This window comes from Pteropus medius, unplaced genomic scaffold, assembly GCF_902729225.1.
Source record: "Pteropus medius unplaced genomic scaffold, Ma_sr-lr_union100, whole genome shotgun sequence".
Lineage (NCBI taxonomy): Eukaryota > Metazoa > Chordata > Mammalia > Chiroptera > Pteropodidae > Pteropus > Pteropus medius.
Window position 1 is genome coordinate 1,106,147 of NW_024345483.1, and position 26,174 is coordinate 1,132,320.

Here is a 26,174-nt window from a genome sequence, read left to right on the forward strand (position 1 = left end):
ATATTTATCAACAAGTACCTGAAATGGAAAAGAATTAAGTGCTCCAACCAAAAGATAAGGAAGCTGAATGGATAAGAAAACAAGACCCCTACATATGTTGCCTATAAGAGACTCACTTCAGATTAAAAGACACAAAAAGACTAAAAGGAAAAGGATGGAGAAAGTATTGCTTTGATGGACACAGAGGGTATTGTGCTGAATGAAGTAAGTCATATAGAGAAAGACAAATACCATATGACTTCACGTACGTGTGGAATCTAGAGAACAAAATCAACAACAACAACAACAATGGAAACAAACTTATAGATACAGAGAATATTTTGAGGGGTACTAGACAGGAGGGGAGGTTGGGGGAACAGTGAAAAAAGGCAAAGGGATTAAGAAGTACAAATGGATAGATACAAAATAGTTATGATGATATGAAGTGTAGCATAAGGAAAATAGCCAACGGTGTTGTAAAAAAATATGTGAGGGAGAAGAGGGGTACCTGATTTACTTCATGAGTCATATAGATATCTAATCATTATTCTACAACTGAAACTAATATATTATTGTATGCCAACTATAATTTTTAAAAACTCATTGAATTGTACAATGTAAATATGAGCTACTAATTGTCTATTATACTTCAATACAGCTGGGACAAACAAATAAAAAGGAAAGTCGAATGGCAATTAGTCTTAAGGTTGGCCATGCACGTGTCCCCAATGCCTATGAACCACAAATACAAATGCTGAATATTTACAAGAAATTTAAAATCCTTGTAAAAAAAAATTTTGCTTGTGCAAGTGAGTGTGATCATGGTATGAGCAGACCTGTCACATTCAATGTACAAATGCAGTCTTCTGTTAGTGAGAACTGTAGAACACCAAGCAAAGGGAATGCAAACAGAGTGCCACTGTGAGCTCTGCTTTTCATCGCATTGCCCTGTGTGTAACTTTAGACAATGGTTCACAGCCAAACACCTCTTAACTCTCCTCCAGGAAAGAAAGATTCTCCCCTGGTTCCTTAGATCCAAACACAGATGTATCTCAGACATTTCCTGTTTAACTCGTTTCTTCACCAGCTCTTTCTACCTTACCTCCTCCCACCACCAAATAGTAACAGTGACCACAGCCTCCAGCTCCCTCCTGTCACCACCAGACCTCACACAAACATGTCTTCAATCATAAGAAACCTCTTGAAAAACTATCATGTTTATTTTATTTTGCTAAGTATTACTGGCAGGTAATGCACATCTTTAATGTATTGTTATTTATTTACATGTACATGTACACTGTGATGTGGAAAGAAAACGTAACCCATTCCCAATACTATACACTGAGTAGAGGATAATATTATGGCTTAGTACATACACACAAATTTACTAATGAATTTGTCAAGTATTAAATAAGTAGATAAGATTACAAGTAATTTCTGTTTTACAGAAATCCTTAGTGGATTGTTAAATAGGTGTATAAAGGGGTTTTAGTGATATTTGACAAATTGGCATTTTCCTGTGGGTTAAGAATGCATTTTTGTTTTTCCCACTCAAAATAATGGAATGCTGGCTGTTCTCTGAAAATTTGTTACTAACCAAGTGTTAAAGAACAGATTAGATTTGCAAAAAGAGGGATAATCTGTATATAGAAGTTACCACAATGCATACTTTTTCTTCTACCATTTAAAAGTGTTTCAAGAAAAAAGAATCAAGCACTATTTTTAAATGTACTGTCTTAACTTGAAAGTCATTAAATCTGTCAGTTAATTTTGCTCTATTAATTGTTTTTTTTTAAATAAAAAGCCAAGCATTTGTATTTATATTCAGTTGGAAAAATATGAATTATATTAGCTGGGAAAGGGAATTCAGACTAGTAGATTGCTCGTCTGGATTCGATGGTTGGTTTGTTTTCATTCTGATGGACGAAAATATTTGAGATGTTATTTCTCTTGTTTTAGTTTTACTTAATAAAAGTGTGTTCTAGGTCTCTATTACTTATATCAACATTAGCCTCTTACCGATAGTCCACAGATGTACCTTCGTCATCTGAATCTTCTATCAGCACAATGTTGTCGTCGGGTTCCCTCATGCCGAAAAGTTCCTGCAGAAAAACTGGCATTTTAGATACTTAAAGTGTTCTTATAGAGTAAAAATACCTGACACATTTGTATAGCATGTAGTAAATTCAGAAGCAGCCTCATATCCAATGTCACAATTAATCCACGTAGCAATGTCAGAAAGGCACTGGATTTTACAGATGGGAAACTGAGGGTTAACAGAGAAATAATGATTTTGCCCAAGACACACAGCTAGCAGTTCTAGGGTCAAAGTAGATCCATTTCAAAGTTGAACTCTAAGTTCGCTGCTCTTTCCACTGTGCTACACAGCCACACTGAAAAAAAATCTTCATCCAAAAAGCCCTCTGTACTCACAAGATATGTTTTCCAAAATTAACACTAATCTGGAATAAATATCCTAGAAACCTAGAGAAAAACTAGATTAAATCGCAAATAGAGATCCTTGCGCTATGAGGGAGACTAGGGTGTGGGTGGTGTGTCAAATGAGATTTTGCTCTTTCTCAGAGGAGGAAGTAGATTTAGGGGGGTGAACCCCAAGATAGGATGCCTGCCTTCAGATGCGAGAGCTCAGATCCCAGAGAGCTGCCAGAAAGGGACAATGAACGAGGCAATCAGACCAAGCACCTTCCTTCACTTGCTTTTCTCTCTACCACTTGTCTCACCATCTTAAATTTGGAAAAACGATGACATCTATCACTGCCCTAAAAGATAAGAGATATCTTTGAGTTTCTCCTACCAATTTCCAATACATCGGCGAGGCATTTGGACTCTATCTCAGCCTGGAGCACTAATGCCGGGAAGTGAATTACCCACGAAATCTGGCTGTGTAAATCAGCAGCGACTCAGTCTGGATGAGTTGGAAGGCTGCTGTTGACCCAAGTGTCCTCTTAATCCATTTCCCGTTTGCCCTAAGAATACTGGTGGATTACAGTCCTAATCTACCCCCAAAGTTTGCCACGAAATATCTCACTTTTATTATTATTTTTGTATCACTCTAGTATAGCAACAGTCTTTGGAAACAAATGACATCATTCTATTTATGGCATTCTGTTTTTAGTAGTGGTATTTCCATTTACAAAATATAGTAATTCTCAATTGCCAAATATGTCAAATCCTAGAAAACGTAATATTCCTACACATGACATCAACATCATTCATGAACAGTTGTTAGCTGAAGATTCATTTGATGAATCTAAATTATGTATACATTTCTGTTACATTAGGATTAGAAACAAGTTCTGTTTAGAAATAACTCCAAGAACAGTTTTTATGTTTTATTTTCACATCGAAAACTAGTCAGATTTCCTTCAACCTTAAAGAGCAAGTTTAGGTAAAATTAAATTAACACTGGCAGCAAGTTGAGCTTTTTTCTAAACAGAAATGGGTTTAAAGGGCCCGAACACAGACTCGCTCGCTCAAAAACACTTACCCTAAGCTCCAGGGAAGGACAGCAGCTCAGAAAGTGCCTGTAACCTACGAGTAGGAACTAAATTGTCCAGCTTCAGGGCAACGGCTAAAGGGGCAGCTCTCTCAGGAACTAAAATGGCGGCAAGTGCAATTGTTCCTTTGGCGAGCCCTCCCACATTCCTTACAGCCTGCAGGCACAGGCCAGCACCAAATCTGAGTCTCCATTAACCTAGCTAACACTGCTCTTACTCCACGTTGGTTATTCTCTGAGAACCTGCCACACCCAATTCATAGGTCAGCCTGAACCTCTTTCAGAGACTAATTCATACAAATAGCTGCCTGTGTTGTGGACTTTTCTAAAATCTCCCAAAGGTCCACAAACTCCAAACAAGCAGCAGCTGGCCTCAGTGTGCCCTGCACCTCTTGCTAAGCAACCCCAAGCCCGGCACTAGTGACAGCTGGCCTTGGTTCACAGTACAGCCTCTCCCAGGTATCTGAAAACCCAGCACAGGCAGTTACCAACCACAGGTCACTTTGTAGCTCCAACTAGGTGGCCCTGGGTCATGCACAGGCAGTGGCTGACCTGGACCTGCACCGAACCACTCCCAAGGAGCCCCAGAACCAACATACCTGGTTGCTGGCTTCAGACCACACCAGAGCACCACCCAATTAGTGCCACAAATGACACACCCAGAGAGTGGACTCTGCAGGCACCAGAGCCCTGACAAAGTGAATCCCACTCCACAGGGTCAGGCTCTGCACAAAAGCTCCTCCACTGTAGTCATGGCCAGTCCTCCCAACCAGACAGCCTGAGGGTCAATACCACCCACTAAGTGTCAACAGCAATCAAGGCTCAAGTACAACAGGAGAGCACACACATCACACACAAAGGACACCCCTGGAGCACCTGGCTCAGGTGACCAGGGAGGCTGAGACACTGAGCCACGCAGTACACCTATTATATAAGGCCAGTCTTTCAAGACAGAGATGTAGCATATCTACTTAACACATAGGAACAAACACAGGGAGGCAGCCAAAATGAGGAGACATAGAAACATGTCCCACATGAAAGAACGAGATGAAACTCCGGAAAAAAAAAAAACTAAAGAAAATGGGCACAAGCAATCTACTAGATGCAGAGTTCAAAATACTGGTTATAAGGACAGTTAATGAACATAGGAGAAGAATAGATGATCTCAATGAGAACTTCAACAAAGAGATAGGAAACAAAGAAATAGAAAACATGGAAAAGAACTAGTCAGAAATGAAGAATACATTAGATGGAATCAACAGCAAATGAGATGAAGCAGAGAATCAAATCAGTGATTTGGAAGACAAGGTAGCAAAAAACACTCAATCAGAATAACAAAAAGAAAAACAGAATTTAAAAAAAAATGAGGATTGTTTAAGGGATCTCTGGGACAACATCAATTGTAGCAACATTCACATCATAGGGGTACCAGAAGAAGAGAGAGAGCAAGGGATTGAAAAATCTATTTGAAAAAATAATGGTGGAAAACTTCCCTAACCTGGTGAAGGAAACAGACATAGAACCCCCGAAGTGCAGAGTGTCCCCAACAAGAGGAACCCAAAGAAACCCACACCAAGACATATTATAATTAAAATGCTCAATGTTTAAGACAAAGAGAGAATCTTAAAAGCAGCAAGAGATAAGTAGTTACTTACAAGGGAGCTCCTCTAAGACTGTAGGCTGATTTCTCAACAGCTCATTTTTCAGGCTGGAAAGGCCTGGCATAAAATATTCAAAATAATGAAAAGCAAGGACCTACCACTAAGATTACTCTACCAGCAAGACTATCATTTAGAATCGAAGATAAAGAACTACCCAGATAAGAAAAAGCTGAAGGAATTCATGACCACCAAACCAGTATTACAAGAAATGTTAGAGGAATTTCTTTAAGGAGATGAAGAAAAAAAATAAAAATATGAATAAGGAAATATTGCAAAGAAAAAATTTTTCGCTGACAAAGGCAAACACGTAATAAAAGCAGTGGGTCAACCAACACTAAAGCTAGTAGATTAAAAATAAAAGCAGAATGGGTCAACCAACACTAAAGCTAGTAGATTAAAAATAAAAGCAGAATGATCATGTGTAATTACAATTACAACAGTAAATTAAGGGATACACACAAAAAAAAGCAAAAAATAATGACAAAAACATAAACTTGGAGCAGGTGATAAAAAAGGGTAGTGATTTTAGAATGTGTTTTAACTTAAGTGACCATAACTGACTTAAAATAGACTGCTATAAACATAGCTTGGTATGTATGAAGCACATGGTAACCACAAACCAAAAGTCTACAAGAGATATACAAGAAATAGGAGAAAGGAATCCAAACACAACACTATAGAAAATCATCCAGAGAAGAGGACAACAAAATAAGGAAGGAACAGAGAAGAGCTATAAAAACAATCAGAAAACACTAAAATGGCAATAACCACATACTTATCAATTATTTTAAATGCAAATGGATTAAATGCTCCAATCAAAAGACAAGTAGATAAAGAAGAGGCGATACAAATATACAATGGAATATTACTTGACCATAAAAAAGCACGAAAACTCATCATTTGCAACAACACAGGTGAACCTAGAAGCTATTGTGCTAAGTGAAACAAGCCTGACAGAGAAAGACAAATACCATATGATCTCACTTATACATGGATTCTAAAAAACAAAATAAATGAACAAACAAAACAGAAACAAACTTATAGATCCAGAGAACAAACTGACGGTTGCCAGATGGGAGGGTGGTTGGGGGACTGTTTGAAAAAGGTGAGGGGATTAAGAAGTATGAATTGGTAGTTACAAAATAGTCATGGAGATGTAGAGTACAGCATAGAGAATATAATCAATAATATTGTAATAACTACATATGGTGTCAGGTGGGTGGCAAGACTTATCAGGGGTATCACTCCATAAATTATATAAATGTCTAACCACTATGCTGTATACCTGAAACTAATATAATATTGAGTGTCAACTGTAAATGAAAACTTAATTTGAAAAAAATCAGGCTATCCTCCTCCTTTCCACCACACTTGGAATAAAACCCAAACTCATTATTGTGGTTTTCATACTTAATCTGGCCCCTGCCTACTTCTTGTACCTTATTTTCTACTACGCCTTCCCTCTTTCAGAATGGTCTTTGTTCACTGGAACTCTCCAAGCTCATTACAACCTAAGGACTTTTACAGCTGCTGAACCCTCTACGTGTATTGCTTTCCTTTCTTTGCTGGGTTGGTACCTTATCATCACTAGGGGTGGGGGACCTCTATTTAAAAGACAAGTTATCAGAGAGAGAGAGACCTTCCCTGACACTGTGACTTTTGTACCCCCACCAATCATTAGCATAGATGTTTTATCATCTCCATGACACTTATCTATGGTCTATTTTTCCAGCACCTTGCACACGGCCTGGCACACAGTAGGTGCTTATTAAATGTGTTACTTAGTGAATAAATTCATTGAGCCTGAATCTATCAGATGAATTCTAAAGATGGCTTTTTTTTTTTGTTTTACAGACAGAATCTGTGAGTGCTATATTAGGAAAATACTAAGTGATCAATGGTGGGGAGGCTGCCTCAAAACTCACCTTGTTGTTGGGAAAATTGGACAGATACATGCAAAAACAACGAAACTGGACAAACCTTCTTACACCATATACAAGAACAGACTCAAATGGATTAAAGACTTAAATATAAGACCCGAAACCATAAAACTTTTAGAAGAAAACATAGGCAGTAATCTCTCCAATATTACTACTAGGAATTTCTTTTTGGATATATCTTCCCAGGCAAGGGAAACAAAAGAAAAAAATAGACAAATAAGACTACATCAAACTAAAAAGTTTTTGCACAGCAAAGGAAACCATCAACAAAACTGCTGAATGGGAGAAGATATGTGGGTAGATAAATGGGATAAGGGGTTAATATTCAAAATACACAAACAACTCATCAACTAAACACAACAACAAAAATAAACGATCCAATTAAAAAATAGGCAGAAGACCCGAATAGAGATTTTTCCAAAGAGGAAACACAGATGGCAAATAGGCACATGAAAAGATGCTCAAGGTCACTAATCATCAGAGAAATGCATATTAAAACCACGACGCGATATCACCTCACACCTGTCAGAATGGCTATCATCAATAAATCAAAGAACAAGTGTTGGCGAGGACGTGGAGAAAAAGGAACCCTCATACATTGTTGGCAGGATTGCAAATTGGTCCAGCCACTATGGAAAACACTCTGGAGGTTCCTCAAAAAATTAAAAATGGATCTACCTTTTGACCCAGCAATTGCACTTCTGGGTATTTACCCAAAGAAAACCAAAACAATAATTCGTAAAGATCTATGCACCCCTATGCTCATGGCAGCACTATTCACAATAGCCAAAATATGGAAGCAATCTAATTGCCCATCAACAGACAATTGGATAAAAAAATTATGGTTCATATATACAATGGAATATTACTCACCCATAAACAATGAAATGCTATCATTTGCAACAACATGGATGGACCTAGAGATTATTATGCTGAGTGAAATAAGTCAGACGGAGAAAGGTAAATACCATATGATTTCATTGATATGCAGAATCGAAAACAGACCCACAAATATAGAGGCAATCTGGTGACGCCAGGAGGGGTTGGGGCTGGGGGAAAATGGTAAAGGGTTAAAGAAAAACAAATCAGTAATTGATAGACGGTCACAGGGATGGGGAGCACAACATAGGGAATGCAGTTAGCACTACTGTAATGGCTAGGTGGAAAGCCAGAGGGAAGATAGAGTAATCGGGGGATTGTTTCATAAACTATGTAACTGTCTAACCAATGTACTGTATACTTGAAACTAATAAAAAAAAATCTCACCCTGTGATAGGAGCCTTCCTTTATCCACCTGCCAAAATGGTCCGTTCTTATGCTATAGCCTAGCAACCAGCCCCCATATACTACTTTTATATTATATCAAAAACACTTATAAATGACTGTGCATCTCTTTCAAGTGTTCAGATCTCTACTCAAGTGCTCACCTTTAGAAATGCAGGAGCTGTTCTTTCCTCATTCACACATCCTAATACAACCCTCCGCACACATCCACAAATTGGGTGTATTAGCCACTGAGCCCAGCGGCTGAATGACCAAAAGGGACATGGCCCTTCAAAGGAAGCCCACATTGTCACAATGGGGAAGGCATACACACAACATACTCACCCGTAGGGTCTGAGCCGTGAGGACACAAACGGTTCCCACCATATAAAACCGATCCTCCAAAGGAAGTTGTTTAACAAGTGACTCAGCCCAGGATTGGCTGGGTAAGAAGTTATTCAAAAGCGTCAAAGGCTCTAAGGGAGACATAGACACGCATGTGACAAACTAATAAAAAGGCAGATCAATTATACAAGAAGATGGAAAAGTTACACAACTTTCAGGATTCTGAGCCATAGATTTTTCCTGTCTTCCTTCTGTTCCAGCCACCCTCCCCATTCTGGTATCCACTAAAACGTAAAGAAGTTGTTACTGAGAAATAATTGTTGTGAGTTCAGGGTGATTTTCGGTCCTGTGTTCTTAATCTGTTGCTGATGTTTTAGTCTTTAAAAAAATTAGCTCCCCTCTTTAAAGATATCACATGGGTATTAAATGTGTGTAATTTGTGTTTGTATGTAGTCAAGTAAGATTTTTTTAAAGAGGTATCTGATTTTTACATTCTAACACACGAGCATATGAATCATTGTTAGTTAATTTTTATTGTTTATTTACTCATTAACTCGTTAGTTTATTATGTTTTTAGACCCTAGTAGCAAAGAACTGAGTTAATTATACTCTCAGTTCATGGCATATTATGAACACAGATAAAGTCTCTGCTCTTTTTATTTTTTTCGCTCTATCCCTTTCCCATCCAGACACAGTCATCTGCCACCTTTAATATATATTCTTGTAAAATATGTAGTCTGGTTTTGTGTGTGTGTGTGTGTGTGTGTGTGTGTGTGTTTATTAACTTACAAAGTGGCACAGAGCCACAGATCTCATTCCACTTCTTATTTTTTAATCAACAACATGGTTTTAAGATTTAACTATGTTATAGTATGTATATCTAGAGTTCACTGCTTCTAACTATTACAAAATTTTCCATGTTATATGTTTCCCAGATTTTACTTGTCCATATCCCTAATGATACGCACCTAAGTTGTTTTCAACTCCCTCTTATCAGAAACTCCGCAATGGCATGCAAAGTACAGTCAACCAGACAAAGATCTCTCTGCAAGTTTATCTCTGGGGTATTTCCACCCAGTGATGGGATTGCTGAGTCATAGCATAATCAACATAACTTAAATTCACTGTTTTTCAGGATGGCTTATGAGTTTACATTGCTCTCAACACTGCATTATTTTTTTTTTTTTTATTTCTCACATCCATATCAACATTTGGTATCATTCACACTTCCAATTGTTGCCATTCTGATGGGTATACATACAGTGGTCTCTCACTGATTTTTAAATTTTTCATTCTTTGCTTACTAGTGGGTTTGAGCATCTTTCACATATTTCTTGGGCTATTTAGCTCTAATTCAAGCCCCACATTTTTTAATGGCCCCAAATCAGTGTTTATGTTAATTTCTCAGCTTGCAGTTCCAGAAATCTTAAAATTAAATTTGGAACCATATTCATAGGATGCAAGTTTGGTTTTTGAGTTCCTATAGATGGCACACTTTTTCCCATTCAAATTCTGAAAGAGATGGCAACCTTATACTTCCTCTAGGCCAGTGGAGAGAATTTAATTGATCGTTTTAAGTTTCTAGGTTTTATGTGTTGGTCCTTGAATGAGTGTTAGAACTCCTGACCCAAGCCAACAGTACCTATGTCTGATTTAAAACCTACCTAGGCTGCCACAAAATCATCTTCCTCTTATCACCATGGTTCTGTACTTTACCCTTTAATTTCTGACACCCACGGACTTCCCTTTCTTTTAAGTTTGGCTATGCATTAAACTTTTGTTATGTTTTAACAATCATTTCCTTGTTGTCTTAGAAGGAAAGAACCATCCTTAACAGCTCAATCCACCATGTTACCATATGACCCCACCTTAAAAATTTCATTATTAATTTTTTTAAAGTCCAATTAATGTCTGTAACAGAAACCTGTGGTCACAGGGCTATCAGAGACTGACAGTACCAACAAAAGAAGGACATTTATGTTAGCAACGAAAGGCTGCATAACTCATGAACTTTATCTAGATCAAATTAAAAACTGAATTGCTTACCATTCAAAAAATCTTTTATACTCATGAGAAATTTCACATATTCATAAGTAGGGCCTTCGGGTTTAATATCTCCTCTTCTTAAATGACAACAAAAATTAGTGTGCTTTCCCACTAAAAGAAAGCAGATACAAAACAAGTTTACATTTGTACTTTACCAGATTCTTTGGGATTATTTCAAATAACTATTGCCTTAGACTAGATTTTCCGAAAATATTATTTTCTTTTCATGAACATTAATTAGCACTCGCATAGCTACCTATGTTGTATCTGTAGAATGGGTTACCAGCTAGAACGTTATTTATGTCACATTAATGCAATCATACAAAAGCTGAAGCGATCAGGATTCATGATAAAGAATGAGATTTAATGGAGATTTTTTTAACACTAGAAATATAATTTGTGAAATTATAGTAAGTAAAATTAATATATAAGCAGCAGCAATACTGGCTTGAATGTCTTTATTTTTACTACTCCTGAGTGATTGTTATCTGTCTATTAAAATCCAAGAACTTACTATTTAGAAAACACAATCTATACCTAAATTTGATGCAGGAAGCTTGATGGTAATCTTTCCACAGATTCCTCTCTTCTCTTTATCAGGCAGAAGGCTTAGTAATTTTTTACCCACGATTTCATCCTCGAGAAGGAAAGAGAAGGAGAGAGAGAACAAATGTTGTTATATATACTACTACTGTTCACTTTATCTATCTCCTTACCTCCAGTAAGCTTATCATCTGCTTGCCCCAGCCATCTTATGATCATAACTGTTGTAACTGTTAAAGTCCCAATTCACATTACCCCACTCTGTGACCATCACCCCTACTTTCTAGTGCACTCATGCAAGTACCACCCTCTCCAACAATTGTACAACTGAGACCTCCAGTGCATTCCTATCTCATTTTCACTGTGTATTATCTCCTTCAAATTGTCACATTCCTCCTTAGATTCCATGGTCAATCATTATAATCACTCAGATTCCATGGTCAATCGTTATAATCACTCCCATGCACTCTTTCTCTCTGACATATTTTTCCTGGAAAAATACCAACTCTGGTTAATTCCAACTCTTCATATACCGTATATCTTCACCCAAGCTGTGTATGTATGACGAAAAACCAACCATGCTGTGTATTATTTAAAATGGGCACTCAGCTCTGCCTAGAAATCATTCTACATTTCCCTAGACAATTCACTCTCCTACTCCTCAATGTAACTATCTCTTGCCTTTTCCTCCTTCTTCAAGTCTCCAACCCCAATTTGGCTGGGTATCTCATTTCTTATTTCAATGAAAAACAAAGGGATAAGAAAATGTCCATATCACCCTGCCACTAAATCTACCAACTTATCTGTTCCTGTGGTCAGAGACCTGCTTTCCCTCCCATTTCAATGAATAAGGTTCTACCTAAGTCTAGTGGACTGCCTCTCATCCTTTCTCAACTATTCAAGGATATCATTCCAGAAAATTTCCCTCACCCCTACATCATTAAGCTATTCCTCTCTACTGATTCTTTCCCATGGTATGCAAATGTTACATCAGAGATGCTATAATATTTGTCATATCAAAAACAACACCAAATTCCAAAAATCCCAAACCTTCCTTGACACTATATCCTTTCCACCAGCTCTATTTCTCTGGTCCACTTTAGAACAAAAATCCTTGAAAGGAACTATACAATGTGGTCTCTCATTTCTTCACCTCTCACTCTCCCTTGAAACCACTCTAATCAGATTTGTATCCTAACCATGACACTCTTGTCAGGGTCACTAATGACCTCTACATTGCCAATTCCAATAGTCAATTCTCAACCCTCATCTTACCTAACATGTCAGCATTTCATACAACTGATTCTTCCTTCTTCCTTGAAACACTTTACTTGGCTTTTGGACACCATACACATATGGATACCCTTCACCTTTGCAGTTCTCTTTCCTGGCTTATTCTCTACCTGACTACTTGGCATTGGAATGCTCAGGGCCTACTCATTGGACCTCTTTTCTTACTATACTATCTCCCTGGGTATTCTCTTCCAGTTCCACATCATCAAATACCACCTCTCTGCATTTCATCTTCAGTCCACACTTCGCCCTGAATTCTCAATAACTCAACTTGAATGTCTAATAGGATTTCAATTTTAAGATATCCAAAACAATGCAAAACATCTTTTCCCTCACAAAACATGCTCCTCCCTCAGTCTTCTTCATTTCAGTAAATGGCACTACTATTTACCCACTTGTTTGTCCTTGACTTGCCTTTTTTTTCTCTCAAACCCCAAATCCAGTCCATCAGCAAACTCTGTTGGTTCTATCTTCAAAATATATACAGGATCAGGATACTTCTCACCACTTGGTCTAAGCCATCCTTTCTTACTTGGATTACTGCAATAGTCTTAACTAGTCTCCCTGCATCTGTTGCCACACCCCTGATCCCACTCCACCCTCCACAGAGCAGTTGGAATAATCCATAAAAAACATAAGTCAGAATTCTGGTCAAGATGCTTCATCTAACCTACTGTTGATTCCTTCTAATGCACTCTTCATTTTAGTTATTGTAGTCTTCATTTCTGACTGGTTATTTTTTATAGTTTCTATCTCTTTGTATAAGTTCTGACTGGTTTCATCTACTCTTCCCCTAAGATCATTGAATATCTTTATAACCAGTGTTTTGAACTCTGCCTTTTTTTTTCATAGTACTTACTACCTGACATTATAGTCACATGTATATGTTTATCTATTTATTATCTGTCTCCCTCAGTAAAATGTAAATTGCTTTAGAACAGAGACCTTCACTGTCTTATTCACTGCTACATCCTCAACACCTGGAACACAGCTTGGCACAAGTGAGCACTTAATAAATATTAGTGGGATGAATTAATAATGCTGTATCATGTAGTTAAAATATGGTGACACATGGATAAATAGAATATCAGACATTAAGTTAAGTAATGAGTTTTTGATGTGACAGGAACAAAGCAATAAAGTATTCCTGGTAGCTGAATAATGGCCTAGGGTGATGACCCACAAATTCAAATGATTTTTTAACTGATTAATATTAATAATCTACAGTCAAAACTCAAAAATATATTTTTATGGTTCATTTGTAGAAGCCACCTTGAGTTGGCCAATGCTCAAATTAGCAAATAGATCTTGTCTCAATAATAGTAAAAAAAAAAAAGCTTGGCTTGATTCAGGGCAGAAAATTATCTTAATTTAGCAAACAAAACATTATGAAATTAACAAGCAATAAATTTTGACAATGAAAGTCACACGGTAAGAAACTGACTTCCCAAAAGAAATATAGATATTTTTCAGTAAACAATTTTTTTCAAGAAAAATGTTTTCATTGGTTTAGTTATAAAATAAACTTTAGGTACTAAATTGAATTATCTCTGCTCAGTAGAGACCACTCATTCATTCATCTGACACACAATCAACAGCTGTTTCATGCCAGACATTGTACTGGGTATGTTCATACAAACTAGCTCACTTTATACTCTGTGAGAGGAACAATTACCCCCTATTTTATTCACAAGGAAATTAAGGCTTGTCCAATTATTAAGAGGTCACAAGTTCAGAGATGAGATTCATATGCAGCAGCGTCCAACTCAATGTCCATTGCTCCTTTCACTACACCATAGCGGCCTTGAGTTCAATTTGCACCAGGAGTAGCCGATTTGCTACTGCATCAGTTTCTGCATTTTGGACATTCTATTTAAAGTAATTCATTATTTTATTTTATTTTTTTTTTTACTGAATACTTATGAGAGTTAAAAAAGATGAACCTGATATGAATTCTAGTTTCAATGAACACATAGTTCAGTAGGGCAAGCGAGACATACACAAACAATTATGTGATGCAAAGTATAAAAATAATACAAAGTGCTGTGGCTCACCAGTTCTCTCATTAGTAGAAAAATGTGATAGCATTGTCACTTAAAACAATGCAAAGGGAGTAGTCTTCTGATAGTGTACATTCCCTTGGATGGAAATAGTGGCAATGGGTTTCTTACTAATTAACTATATTCTTCAAAGAAGGTAACAGTGACAATGAATGTCTTATAATTGACTACTCACTAAAAACAGTAAAGCTAACGATCATTCTAGTGATCCTGCTCCATAGTTAGATAAAGGTAGAGACCTGAAAGCATTAGCAACACCATATCATCTTTGTAAATCTTTGGCATTTGCTCTTCTTATTACACAAGGCAGAAAGATCAAGGTACTTAGAGTATAATGAAGCGAAGATAAATACCAGTGAAAAATTGAGATTTTTCAAAAGCCAAGTTTGAGAGTATCTATTTAATTGTCCCACAAATATTAGTATGGAGAGTCTCAGTCATGCCAAAAAAAAAAAAAAAAAAAGAATAAAGGAATTTACTACACTCCATGACATTTACTGAGAATCCAAGCAACAAGCATCTTTTTGCTAGCAAAAAATTGTGTCTTTGTTATAATCCTTTTTAACCCTGTTTTATAAGAATAACTTCATTATCATTTAATGTTTATGTACAAGCATAATAAGTATAGCTTTATTTTTAAGTACACCAGTCTCAAGTAATTAAGTCCATGGTTTCAAATTAGTCATTCAAACCCATGTCCCAAACACCTTAGGGTGACTGTGTGTGTGCGTGGTACCTCAAATTTTGAAGGGTGAGAGTCTCGAGAGTGAAAACTTCAAACCAAAATACATAAAGAAACAAACATAATGTTATAATTAATACTATGATTGTGAAAAATTCTCAAGTAACAGGAAATAGTCACCAGTCTCATTCAATGATCGATTTGGTTTAAGTAATATCTAACACCACAAGAATCTGGGTAGTTTTCTAGTCTTCACTATAACAAAATTTAATCCGTAATGTAGCACATTCATAAATTCTTTCTTTCAATATAAATTTAATAAGATCATTCCCCTTCCATGATATATGTACTCTAAAGTCCAATTCAATGAATATCTCTAATATATGTATTTTATTCAGCAGTTTTGGTGTCTGAATTTGAAAATGAAAACTGTTTTCTAAAAGAAAGGAAGAGAATGACAGACAAGGAAATGGATCACAGTATCTGTAAATAAAGAGAAAAGAGTAGAAAAGCTCTCTGAGTTCCTAAGGGGTCATGGGACATGCCAATCAAAACAATATAACTACTGGAATAAGCTTCTAAACTACTTCTAACTTAAGGATAATTTAACAAAACTTCTATTAATGTGCATGTTCCAAATTTAAGTACTATGGTCTCTAGGTCAGGGTTTGTCAAGTTCCTGAAACAACTTTGTGGAGTGAGGAATACACAAGGAACACAACAATCCAGATATGATTAACAAGCAGCTAAATGACAGAGATTTCAGGAGTCATTGTGGTGGTAGATGTATTCTACACAGCCCCTCTTCACATACATGCAGGAGGGGAATGTGAAGGTATGTAGTATTTTCATATTTAAGTGATATAGTTATTAGGTGTGCAGCCTGAAGATCCAGAAAAAAATTTAGGAAATCATATATTCTAAATCAATGGTACTAAGAAGATATAAAAAGCTTTTCTGAGGGGGCCATAGTAACACCAAAGGGCTCAGGACGAGTGACCATTTTGGACACCAGAGACCCTGACAACAACTCATGTGTAGGTGTCTCCAGCAATACTTACAAATTGCTAAGCTGTGAATCGTTTTTATATGTTTACCTAAATGAGGTCATAATTTGTTCTTCAATATATAGAAACAAAAAGCAAAGTAAACCTGGAAATGGATGCCATGAACCAGCATGAACAAATCATGACATTTAATGTTTAATCAGTATGTGGTGGACTCTAAAGAAATGGACAAAGTCGAACATATCTATCACAGTGAAAGCTGCCTCACAAAACAGTCACCCTGGGGACCATCCACTAACTCTAAGGAAATTGCCATTTCAAAAAGCACATTCTTATTTGAAAGACTGCCTTCAGGGGCAGTTTACAAATCACACACACACACACATACACGCATGCATGCACACACACACACGCACAATGTTTCATTACCTCATATTAGAGTTTGTTTTTATAGATTTAAAACTTAAACCAATGGAGATGACAATAGTACACATTTAGACAACACTGAGGATGTCTTGATGAGTTATATGTTCCTGAAAACAAATAATGAACTCTTAAACAACAAACCGAATGATACTCTTTCCAAAATCTAAAAGAACTTACTGGTGAATAGCCAAGGAGAGAGGAGACATTTTCGCCCACAAAAATTATCACTCCATCTGTGCTCAGTATTATCATAAAGCCATCTAATAACTAATAAAGAGAGAATAATGTAATTAAATAGTGGAACAATAAAATGATAGCTTTATTTCTAAATGCATAAATAATCATAATAGCACACTAAAAATGTATCCTTGTCTTTAAATATCAATGAAGCAGGCACAAACTTAATTAAAATTATATTATTTTGCCTCCTACACAGAATCTACTTAACCTTAAACATGATATATTTATCAAATGTGTCACTTAAACAAATTTCAATGTACACCTAATTAACACAAAACTCTCCAATACAAGCTAGGAAGATTCATTTCCATGTTTAGGCTGTTTCACATCTAATTTAAAATTAATTTCAAAAGAGTATTTTAGAGGACATTTTCATTTGTGGTTAATTTAGTCATCTACTTATAAATATGGACATTGTCATCACTGTCTTGCTATACAATGGATTCGATATCCAGACAAATGCCTTCTGGTAGAGAACACCTAAAATATATAAAAACTTATATTTCAAAACAGGACCAAGCATATGGTAAAGTAAGAGAAACAATCTGATATCAGAAACGAGTAGAAAATGGGAATGAAGATGTAAGGAGATACTGGAGCCTATTTTTGCCTTGGGAATACTGCACAGCACTTACGACATAGCGCCTGGGGGACAAAAAGCAAAGCCAGGGCCTGTACAAAGTAGAAGTGAAATCAGAGACTCTTGCATAAAGCCAGGCCTCCCAAAGGGTGACACTCACAGCAGGCAAAACAGACCTTATCCAGCAAAGGGAGAAGAGGAATGTACATGCCTGCCTAAGCCTCAGCTCTGGCTAAAGAAGGAAAAGAACCAGTCTCAACTGGTCATTGCTAAAAGGAAGCCCACACTCCCATAAATTTGGAGCTGGAATTCACAAACTACCTATGTAGCCCTTAACACTTTGATCCTATTATTTAGTTTAAAATGGTCCTGACTGCAGATAGCTAGTAAAAAGAAATTGAAATCAGCTCCAGAGAATTCTTTTAAAACCAGAGCTCAAACAATTCATGCAGATAAAGTTCCAAAAACATAAGTTTATAATAAAATATTAATAAACACAGGAAAAAATAAAACTGTGAATGAGGCAGTGCAAGTAATAAAACACAGAATCATATTCAAACAAAAGCAGATACTGGAATTACCCAAGGTAGACTATAAAATAAGTATGTTTAATATGCTTTAAAAAGGGTTTTGAAAATCTGATGAAGGAGCAAAAAAAGACTTGAAACCAGGCATATGTGAAAAATAAAATGTCTAGAAATGATATTATCATCAAAAAAAAAACCCTCAATGTATAGGTTAAACAACAGTATGTCAGAACATAACTGGAAAGATTTTTTGAACTGGAAGATAGAGCTAAAGAAGTAACTCATACTGCAACACAAAGAGACATAAGAATTGAAAATAAGAGAAATCAAATGACACGGAGAAAAGAGTGAGAATGTGTACAAGACATTTTACACACGTTCACCTTACTTTATTCTCAAAATGACTCAGCAAAATAAATATTTTTTTACCCATCTCAGAGGAAAGAAATCAAGGCTGGAGAAAGGTAACTCTCTCAAGGACATATAGCAAGTAAGTGAGAAAGGCACAATTTATATCCCTAGCTGTGACTCAAAAGACCATGGTCATTCAGGCTTTAGCTTGTGGCCTTTGAACTTAGTCAAACTAACTAGTTCCCTTGGAGATAGAAACCATAAACATCTCATGCCCTTAAGGGAAAAATTAAGACTTGAAGGTTTATTTTTTAGAGTCTAACAGTCTGTGTTGAATGAGTCTACTAGATAATTACTTAACTTGTCACTTTCCTATGCAAAGATTTTTTTTATTTGTTTGTCACTCAAGATCAGTGGCTTTCAGAACTCAGTTGGCATAAGAAGTGTTGGGGGAACCTGTTAGAAATGCAGGTTCCTGGCCCTACCAGGATTGAGATTGATTCAGACAGGTTATGGTGGGTCTCAGGACTCTGTATTCGTACCAAGCTCCCTAGGTAATTCTGATATGCATGGTTTGCTAGCCGTAATTTGAAAAATACTATTCTTTATCCTCAATTGCACGTATTCTACATATGAAGTAATCAAAGAACAAACCGACTCTTACTTGCAGTGCCATACGTTGGAAGTCTTCAAAGCTACGAAGTGATGGAATCCAATCAGAGTTCTGTCTAGACATTTCTGGACTGATTTTGTCTTTTTTAAAAACAAAAGAAAGGATAGAAAATTAGCTCTGGGTATTAGATTTTTCAAAGTTTTAATTAACTTTATAGAAAAGACTCGTGAGAAAATGCTGAGTACTAATGAAGAATCCGATGTAGACTGTTTATAAATTATCATAAACAGAAGGGATTGGAATTGAAAAAGACCTTAAAGATCATCCAACTCAATTTCTACTATACACATTATGACCTCTCCAACAACTTTATTTTTTTTGCCACTAGTTCTTTCCTTTTCTTGACTTCTTTAAGTCTTCTGAATTCTACCAAAACATTATTCATAATATGCCAGATAAGATATAACCTGTGTCAAGGGCTCTAGGTGTATCCAGACACCTAAAATCTCCTCTACCCCTGGCTAACATAAGGAATTCCACAATTTAATTTCATCTAATAGTTAAGCTTGTAGCAACGGCCTTTAACTAGAGGATCTTTAAGCCCCATCTTATATCTCTTCGAAGCTGTCAACACCATTCTATCTCCTATCCATCCTTCTCCATTCTTCAAGGTTTTCTGGTTTTCCCAATGAGCAGTGCTTCTGCTCCTGTGCTCACTCAGAACCTCTACTATCAACATTGAATGCCTTTTTTTTACCTCCCCCAATTCCACTTACTCCATCAACTTCACTAACTTAGGGACTTCACTAACATAGCCTTCCAATCTCCAGTTATTGTAATACATGTCAATAAATAGTAGTTTATTCTCCTTGCAGAAATATTAGAGACCCATGGCATACAACTTTGATCCTTATTAAAAATGGTAAATCCCTGCCCAATTAGGATAATTCTGATAGCAATACTTGCTTCCTTAGTGGGTATGAGTCTCAGATCTTTTCCTATGAATAAATTTGGATAAGAAGGAGGCCAGGCAATATACAGAAGAGTTCCAGACACTTCACGAAAGAGAGAATGAGAAGAAGGTATATAACTACATGGGAAGTAGAAACAATATGAAAAATAAACCTCTCCAATTGCACAACTGCCTCAAGATCAGTGTTCCTGACCACTGCCCCCAGCCTGCAAACTCAATTCTGGTCACAGCTCTTCAAACTCAGTTAACAACCCATGACACTCTCCCACAGCTGATTTCTGAAGTTATTTCCCCATTGACTTTCAGCTGTATCTAGTGACTTTCATCTCCTATACTTTTTCCAAGGAAATAAAAAAGACGGAAAAGAGTCCGTATATTTCCAAGGAAAGAAAACCAGTGTATTTTATCAATCAATCATAAAGAGCTTTTCTACCCTATTATTACCCTTGAACTTGTTTTGTTTCTAGTGTAGGTATCATATCCAATTCTTCACTAAAACTCCAGTGACCAGCATTATATTTAATTCACAATAGGGGTTCAGTAAATCCTATTAAACTGAATCTTATTCATTCATTTATTTAATTAGTCTTTACTGAGCTTCTCTTATGCGTCCTATTCTCTTTTCAAGGCTCAGGATACAGTATGAACAAGGCAAATAAGATGACTATCTTTTGTACCATATAGACTAGTTGGGGGTGGGGGGCAGATAATCAACACTTAGATAATGGAACTAGTAATTTCATACATCATTAAGTAAAATAATTTAGACTGGGTGATCAAGAAAAGCCTTACTGAGAAGGTAACATCTGAATCAAGATCTGAATGGCAGGAAGACAGCCATGTGAAGACCTGGGATCAAAGCACCTCAGGCAGAGGAAGCAGTTAAGTACAAAGTGAGGCAGAAAAGAATATGGTCTATTTAAATAACAGACAGGAGGCCAAGGGAGCCACACTAGGGTGACCAAGGAATAGAGTAGTAGAAAATGAAGTCTACCAGACAGTCAGGGCCAGATCATACAGGGTATATGGTAAGGAGCTGGCATTATTCTGAGTGGAACATAAGTCCTTTAAGCAGGAAAGTGACATATGTTTTTAAAAAATCATTATGAGTAAGACGATTTTTGTTTGGTTGGTTGGTTTGTTGGTTTTAGCATGTGAATTTGCTACAGAACAATAAACCTGAGAACTGGTCCTTGTGGGAAAAAAAAAGATCACTATGACTGTTTGTGAAAAAAATATTAAATTGAGGAGCAAGAGTAGAAGCAGAGAGTCTAGCTAGTAAGCTTCTTCAAAGTAACAGATGATGGTAGACTAAATTAGGTCAGTACACCAAGGCTATGGAAATGGGAAAAAGTGAGTGGATGTGAGGTATATTTTAGAGGTAAAGTCAAAAGGATTTGTTGATGGATTGTGTGATGGAGTGACAGAAATGGAAGACACAAGAATGACTTCTAGATTTTTAGCTACAGTAGCTAGAAGAATGATTGGTAGTACCAGCTACCAAAATGGGGAGACTGGGGTTGGGGTGTGTAAGAACCAATGGAATGGAGAGGAATTAAGAGTTCCTTTATGACCATGTCAAATTTCCTATTAAATACCCAAATGAAGTAATGTAAGAAACTCTCTTACTAGTTTAATAAAGAGTATGATTCTCAAGTATGGAACTCAAGTAAGAGGTCAGGACTGGAGATAAATTTAAAAGGTGAGGGTCACTGACATCCAGATAGCACTTCAAATTAAGGGACCAGATGAGATTACCTAGGAAATTAGGTTAGATATAGAAAAGGGTCCAAGGACTGGGCCCTGGGCCACACCAATGTTTAGAAGTTGAAAGGGAAAGTAGGGAATGCAAAAAGAAAAAAGAAAAAAGAAATAAAAGAGTGCCCAATGAGCTAGGAGAGAAACCAGGTGAGTGTGTTATCCTGGAAGCCAAGAGAAAAGTGTGTCACAAAAGGGAGTGGTCACCTGTCCCATGTTTTTGAAAAGTCAGGAAAGATGAGGACATTTAAGGGACAGAAGAATTCAGCGATATGGAGGTATCTGTTATTCCAAACAAAAAGAGTTGTACTGGACTGTAAATTTGCTCCAGCTTCAGTGAAGTGAGTTGAGGAAAGAATGGGGCATGAGGAAGTGGAGACAAGGTCTATACAAACATTTCAGTAACATTTGCTGTGAAGGAAGGGGACACAGAAGTATTATGGGGTCAATAAACTATTCTTTTTAAGGAAAGAGATTTTTACAGCACGATTATATGCTTATGAACATAACCTGCTCAGATATTTTGAGTTAAACATACTTAAATATTATAAATACTATTTTAAATTCCATTTTACACTTTCAGAGCTATGTTTCCCTTAGCAACATTCACCATATGCCTTCAAGTGCTTAAGATACAGAAATGTGCATTATTATTGCCTAGTATACGTCTATTAATTCTCATTTCCTTGTTCCACTTTTTCATGAACTTCAATAGTATTTTCAGCATTGACCACAAACTTACAAATGGAGAGAAAACTGTATTAGAAGGTGCTTCAAGAGATCTTTTAGTCATTAATCCCTACCAAAGGTGTCTGTCTGAGGTAAAGGGAGAGACCTAGCTATCCCATCCACCACTAATTTTCGATATGGGTAATCAAAAACTATAAGGATCACAGGGATGGGGAGCATGGCATAGGGAATGCAGTCAGCATTAATGTATTGGCTAAGTAGAAAGCCAGAGGAGAGAAAGAGCAATTAGGGGGATCGTTTTATAAGCTATATAAATGTCTAACCAATGTACTGTATACCTAAAACTAATTAAAATAAAATTAAAAAAAAAACTGTAAGAATGAGTTAAGGTACTCAGATCAAACCTTCTTCCTTTAGTGAAACAGCTTTAGTGCTCTGCAATTTTTTAGCTCTGTCTCCTTTTACAGGATAACCTTTAGTTTGTATCATGGTACGCAATGCAGTGAAAAAGGTATTGGAACAGTCCTTCTTCTTACTTTCACGTATATTAGGTGCATCCCTAATTGACAAAAAACAATCAGGGTTATTGATGGTAAGGGTAGGGCTGGAAATTCAGATAGTGCAACAATGGATAGGGATAAAAAAGGAGAGAAAGGGAGATGTTAATGTCAATATTTGAGCAAAAATCTAACCCTTTCATCACTCATAGGACAATAGTAACTGTCAATATTAAAATAAGGAAATGAAACCCAATCTCACCTTCCTTAGACTAAGGCCCTTGAGGGTAGGGACCAGATCTGTCCCTATGTCTTCCATAGCAGAGCCTAGCAGAGTATCTAGAACTGTAGCTTAATAATTATATACAACAAATTAAGTCCAGATTAATTTGGATTTAATAGTGGGTCTTGGTTCTACCATATATTCTTACCTACTTTTACAGGTTAAAGAAATTTACTTATTAAAGAAAATTCTTTCTGAATCATTTATAATTACTCAAGAGGTTCTCTCGTAATCATTGCTCCTCAGAGAGAAGGCTGAACAATAACAATACTTTTTGAGCCTTTTTTTTAACCTTTAGAAAACCTAGATCATAGAAAAGGGTAACGGAGGTCAAATATATGGTGATGGAAGGTAATTTGACTTTGGGTGGCAAATACATAATGCAATATACAGATGATGTATTATACAGTTGTACACTTGAAACCTATATAATTTTATTAACCAATGCCACCCTGATAAATTTAATAAAATTTTAAAAAAAGATCACACTGAAAATTTTTGACAAAAACATTTTCATTAGTGCACTACTTCTGATGTTTGAACTGAAAAAAATAAGGTAATTTATCCTCTCAAACACAAATGAAGTTAAGCTCTAGGCAAGCCAAAAGCCCTAAAACAGGCTTCTAAACCTATCAGGGACTGCAAACCATTTACTTAGTGTTAGCTCTGGGCAGCCGCTGTGCAAGGCATGGAGGATAAAATATGATGAGGGAGATATCAAGTACATAGGTAATGTGATTAGTATTATAATAGAGATGGGGCCAGGGGTTATGGAAAACTCACTAGAGAAACTAAATTTCCCTGAGTGGGTCAGACATGCTCAAAAAAGTAGAATTTTGCTAGGTGTGAAATTGAAACAGAAAATGAAAGAGGGTTCTGACAAAAATATCGGTGAGTTATAAATTCATACCTCTTCTTTTTCTTTCTCGCGTTTTTACGCATTATTCAGTGATTTAACAAAGAATTCTGAAATCAAAGTAGAACAACATTTTACTAAGAAATCAGTCTATGATGCATCACGGTAAAGCAATAAGATTAATAAAAAATCTCGATTGCATGGCACCTTTACATCAAGGAACACCTACTTCTTTTAAAGATAGAATTTCATTAAGTACCAATAACCCTCTCATACGTTATGTAGATGCTGAAGACTTGCTTTATTGTGTGATCCCTAATGAATATTTGTCATAACTTTGTAAATGGATTTATTTGAAAAAGTTACAACATTCTATGAAGTTACACAACTTAATTCAAAAGTCAAGTATTTTTAGTTTTAACACCATACCCTTAAATTCCTTTAACTTCCACTAATTTCAAGATCATTTAATGAAACACAGACGAATGTGAATTGAAAGATTTGTATCTAGCTGCACACAATACCATGACACAATAGACAAAGTCTGCATTTATCGTTGATATCATAGAGATCTCAGGCATACAAAAAATGGCCCTAAAATCACAGAGTCCTCTGCTTTGAACTATATAATTAGATTCACATATCTCCTCAAGGTCAAAGCCTGAAGGAAGAAGTCAATGACATCCAAATACATATGTGGTAAACAAGAAAATGAGTTAAAATATAACAAACATCCTTTAAACATGCTCAAGAAAGTAGGGGAAAGCTCTGGAGTCAAATACTGGAAAGACGATGAAAACCAAAGCCAGTTAGAACACCAGTGTACGCTGCTGTGGGGATGGGGTGCATGGCTACGCAACAAAGGAGCTTGAGTACTCTCTTGGGTAAAGGAGAATCTAAGCAAGGAATTGAAACTAAAGCCCATTTTCTCTTCCCTAGGTATAGCCAAGACTTCAGGGGCTATAATTTCATTCAAAAATTGTCCCGTCAACAAAGGAAGAAAATAAAGAAGTTTTTCTGCCTCACCATGTTCTCTAGGTAGGAAAAAAAGGGTACTACTAGATTGAATCAACCTTAGGGTTCCAGGTTCCACAGAATTTTCACAGATAAAGCACCAGTGAAGATGAGTTCACCATTCAAAAGTAGAAAGTATATAAGAAAACAATCCACCATATGCCAAAATTAGGACACAGACACCCACACCCAACTGCACCCCACACACCCAGCAGTATGAGATCTCTAAGAACTTCAGATAATTCAAATATCTGAGCGCCATAATAAATTAACTGTTTTTAGAAATAATAAAGACAAAGTAGATGAAACTTAAGATATGAGGAAAGACCAGGTAGACATAGAACAAAAGAGAAATTCTGTAAAAAAAGACATAGTCAATGAAATTAATTCCAAAAAGAGGGAATAAACAATGTATTAAGACACACTAGATATGAAAATTAGTAAATGGAATACAGGTATGAGTAAATTTACCATATTACCTTTACAGAGATAATGAAATGGAAAATATGAAATAAAAGGTTATGAAACATGAAGGATAGAATGGGAAGACCTAATATATGTCTGATAGGAATTCTAGATAAAATGAATAGCAACAATGAAAGACAAGCAGTATAGAGCTAATAACTGAAATTTTTCCATAACGGAAAATGTGATCCAATCTGATTAAATTCAAATAAAACCACATCTAGAAATATCAGAGTGAAATTTCAGGACAGAAAGACAGCTAGGCCATTCTGTGCAATACAAGAGATCAACAAATATCAAAGACTAGTATCACATAGGCCATATATTCTGGCCCTAATGCGAATGAATTAGAAGTCAAGAACAAAAGGATAATATAAAAAACCCTTTAGACTTGGATACTTAAAACAATAGCAACAACAACAAAATCTTCAAAATAGCTCTGGAAATCAGAAAATATTCAGAACTGAAGTATTATAAGAATACTGCATATAACAACCTGTAATATGTAACTAAAGCAGTACCAAAGAATTTATACCCTTAAACACTTATTAGAAAAGGAAAGAAA

The 26,174-nt window shown here is 36.3% G+C and overlaps 1 protein-coding gene across 1 annotated transcript; it reads right to left on the reverse strand.

Moving 5' to 3' along the window:
• Positions 1-1,994: 1,994 nt before the first annotated feature.
• On the reverse strand, positions 1,995-19,196 carry PASD1 (PAS domain containing repressor 1). Its single transcript, XM_039873956.1, has 6 exons — positions 19,125-19,196; positions 16,940-17,029; positions 11,289-11,388; positions 10,752-10,862; positions 8,706-8,836; positions 1,995-2,081 (listed from the first exon to the last, which is right to left on the reverse strand). The coding sequence occupies exons 1-6, from the start codon at positions 19,194-19,196 to the stop codon at positions 1,995-1,997; spliced, it is 591 nt and encodes a 196-aa protein (XP_039729890.1).
• Between the last annotated feature and the right edge of the window lie 6,978 nt (positions 19,197-26,174).

Excerpts from the sequence above, each read along its gene's own strand:
- PASD1 (XM_039873956.1), bottom strand. The coding sequence starts at position 19,196 with ATGTCTAGACAGAACTCTGATTGGATTCCATCACTTCGTAGCTTTGAA. Across the intron at positions 11,389-16,939 it reads CTCTCCTTGGCTATTCACCA|GATGAAATCGTGGGTAAAAA; the intron begins GTAAGTTCTTTT and ends TTCCTTCTCGAG. Across the intron at positions 2,082-8,705 it reads TCACGGCTCAGACCCTACGG|GAACTTTTCGGCATGAGGGA; the intron begins GTGAGTATGTTG and ends GTTTTTCTGCAG.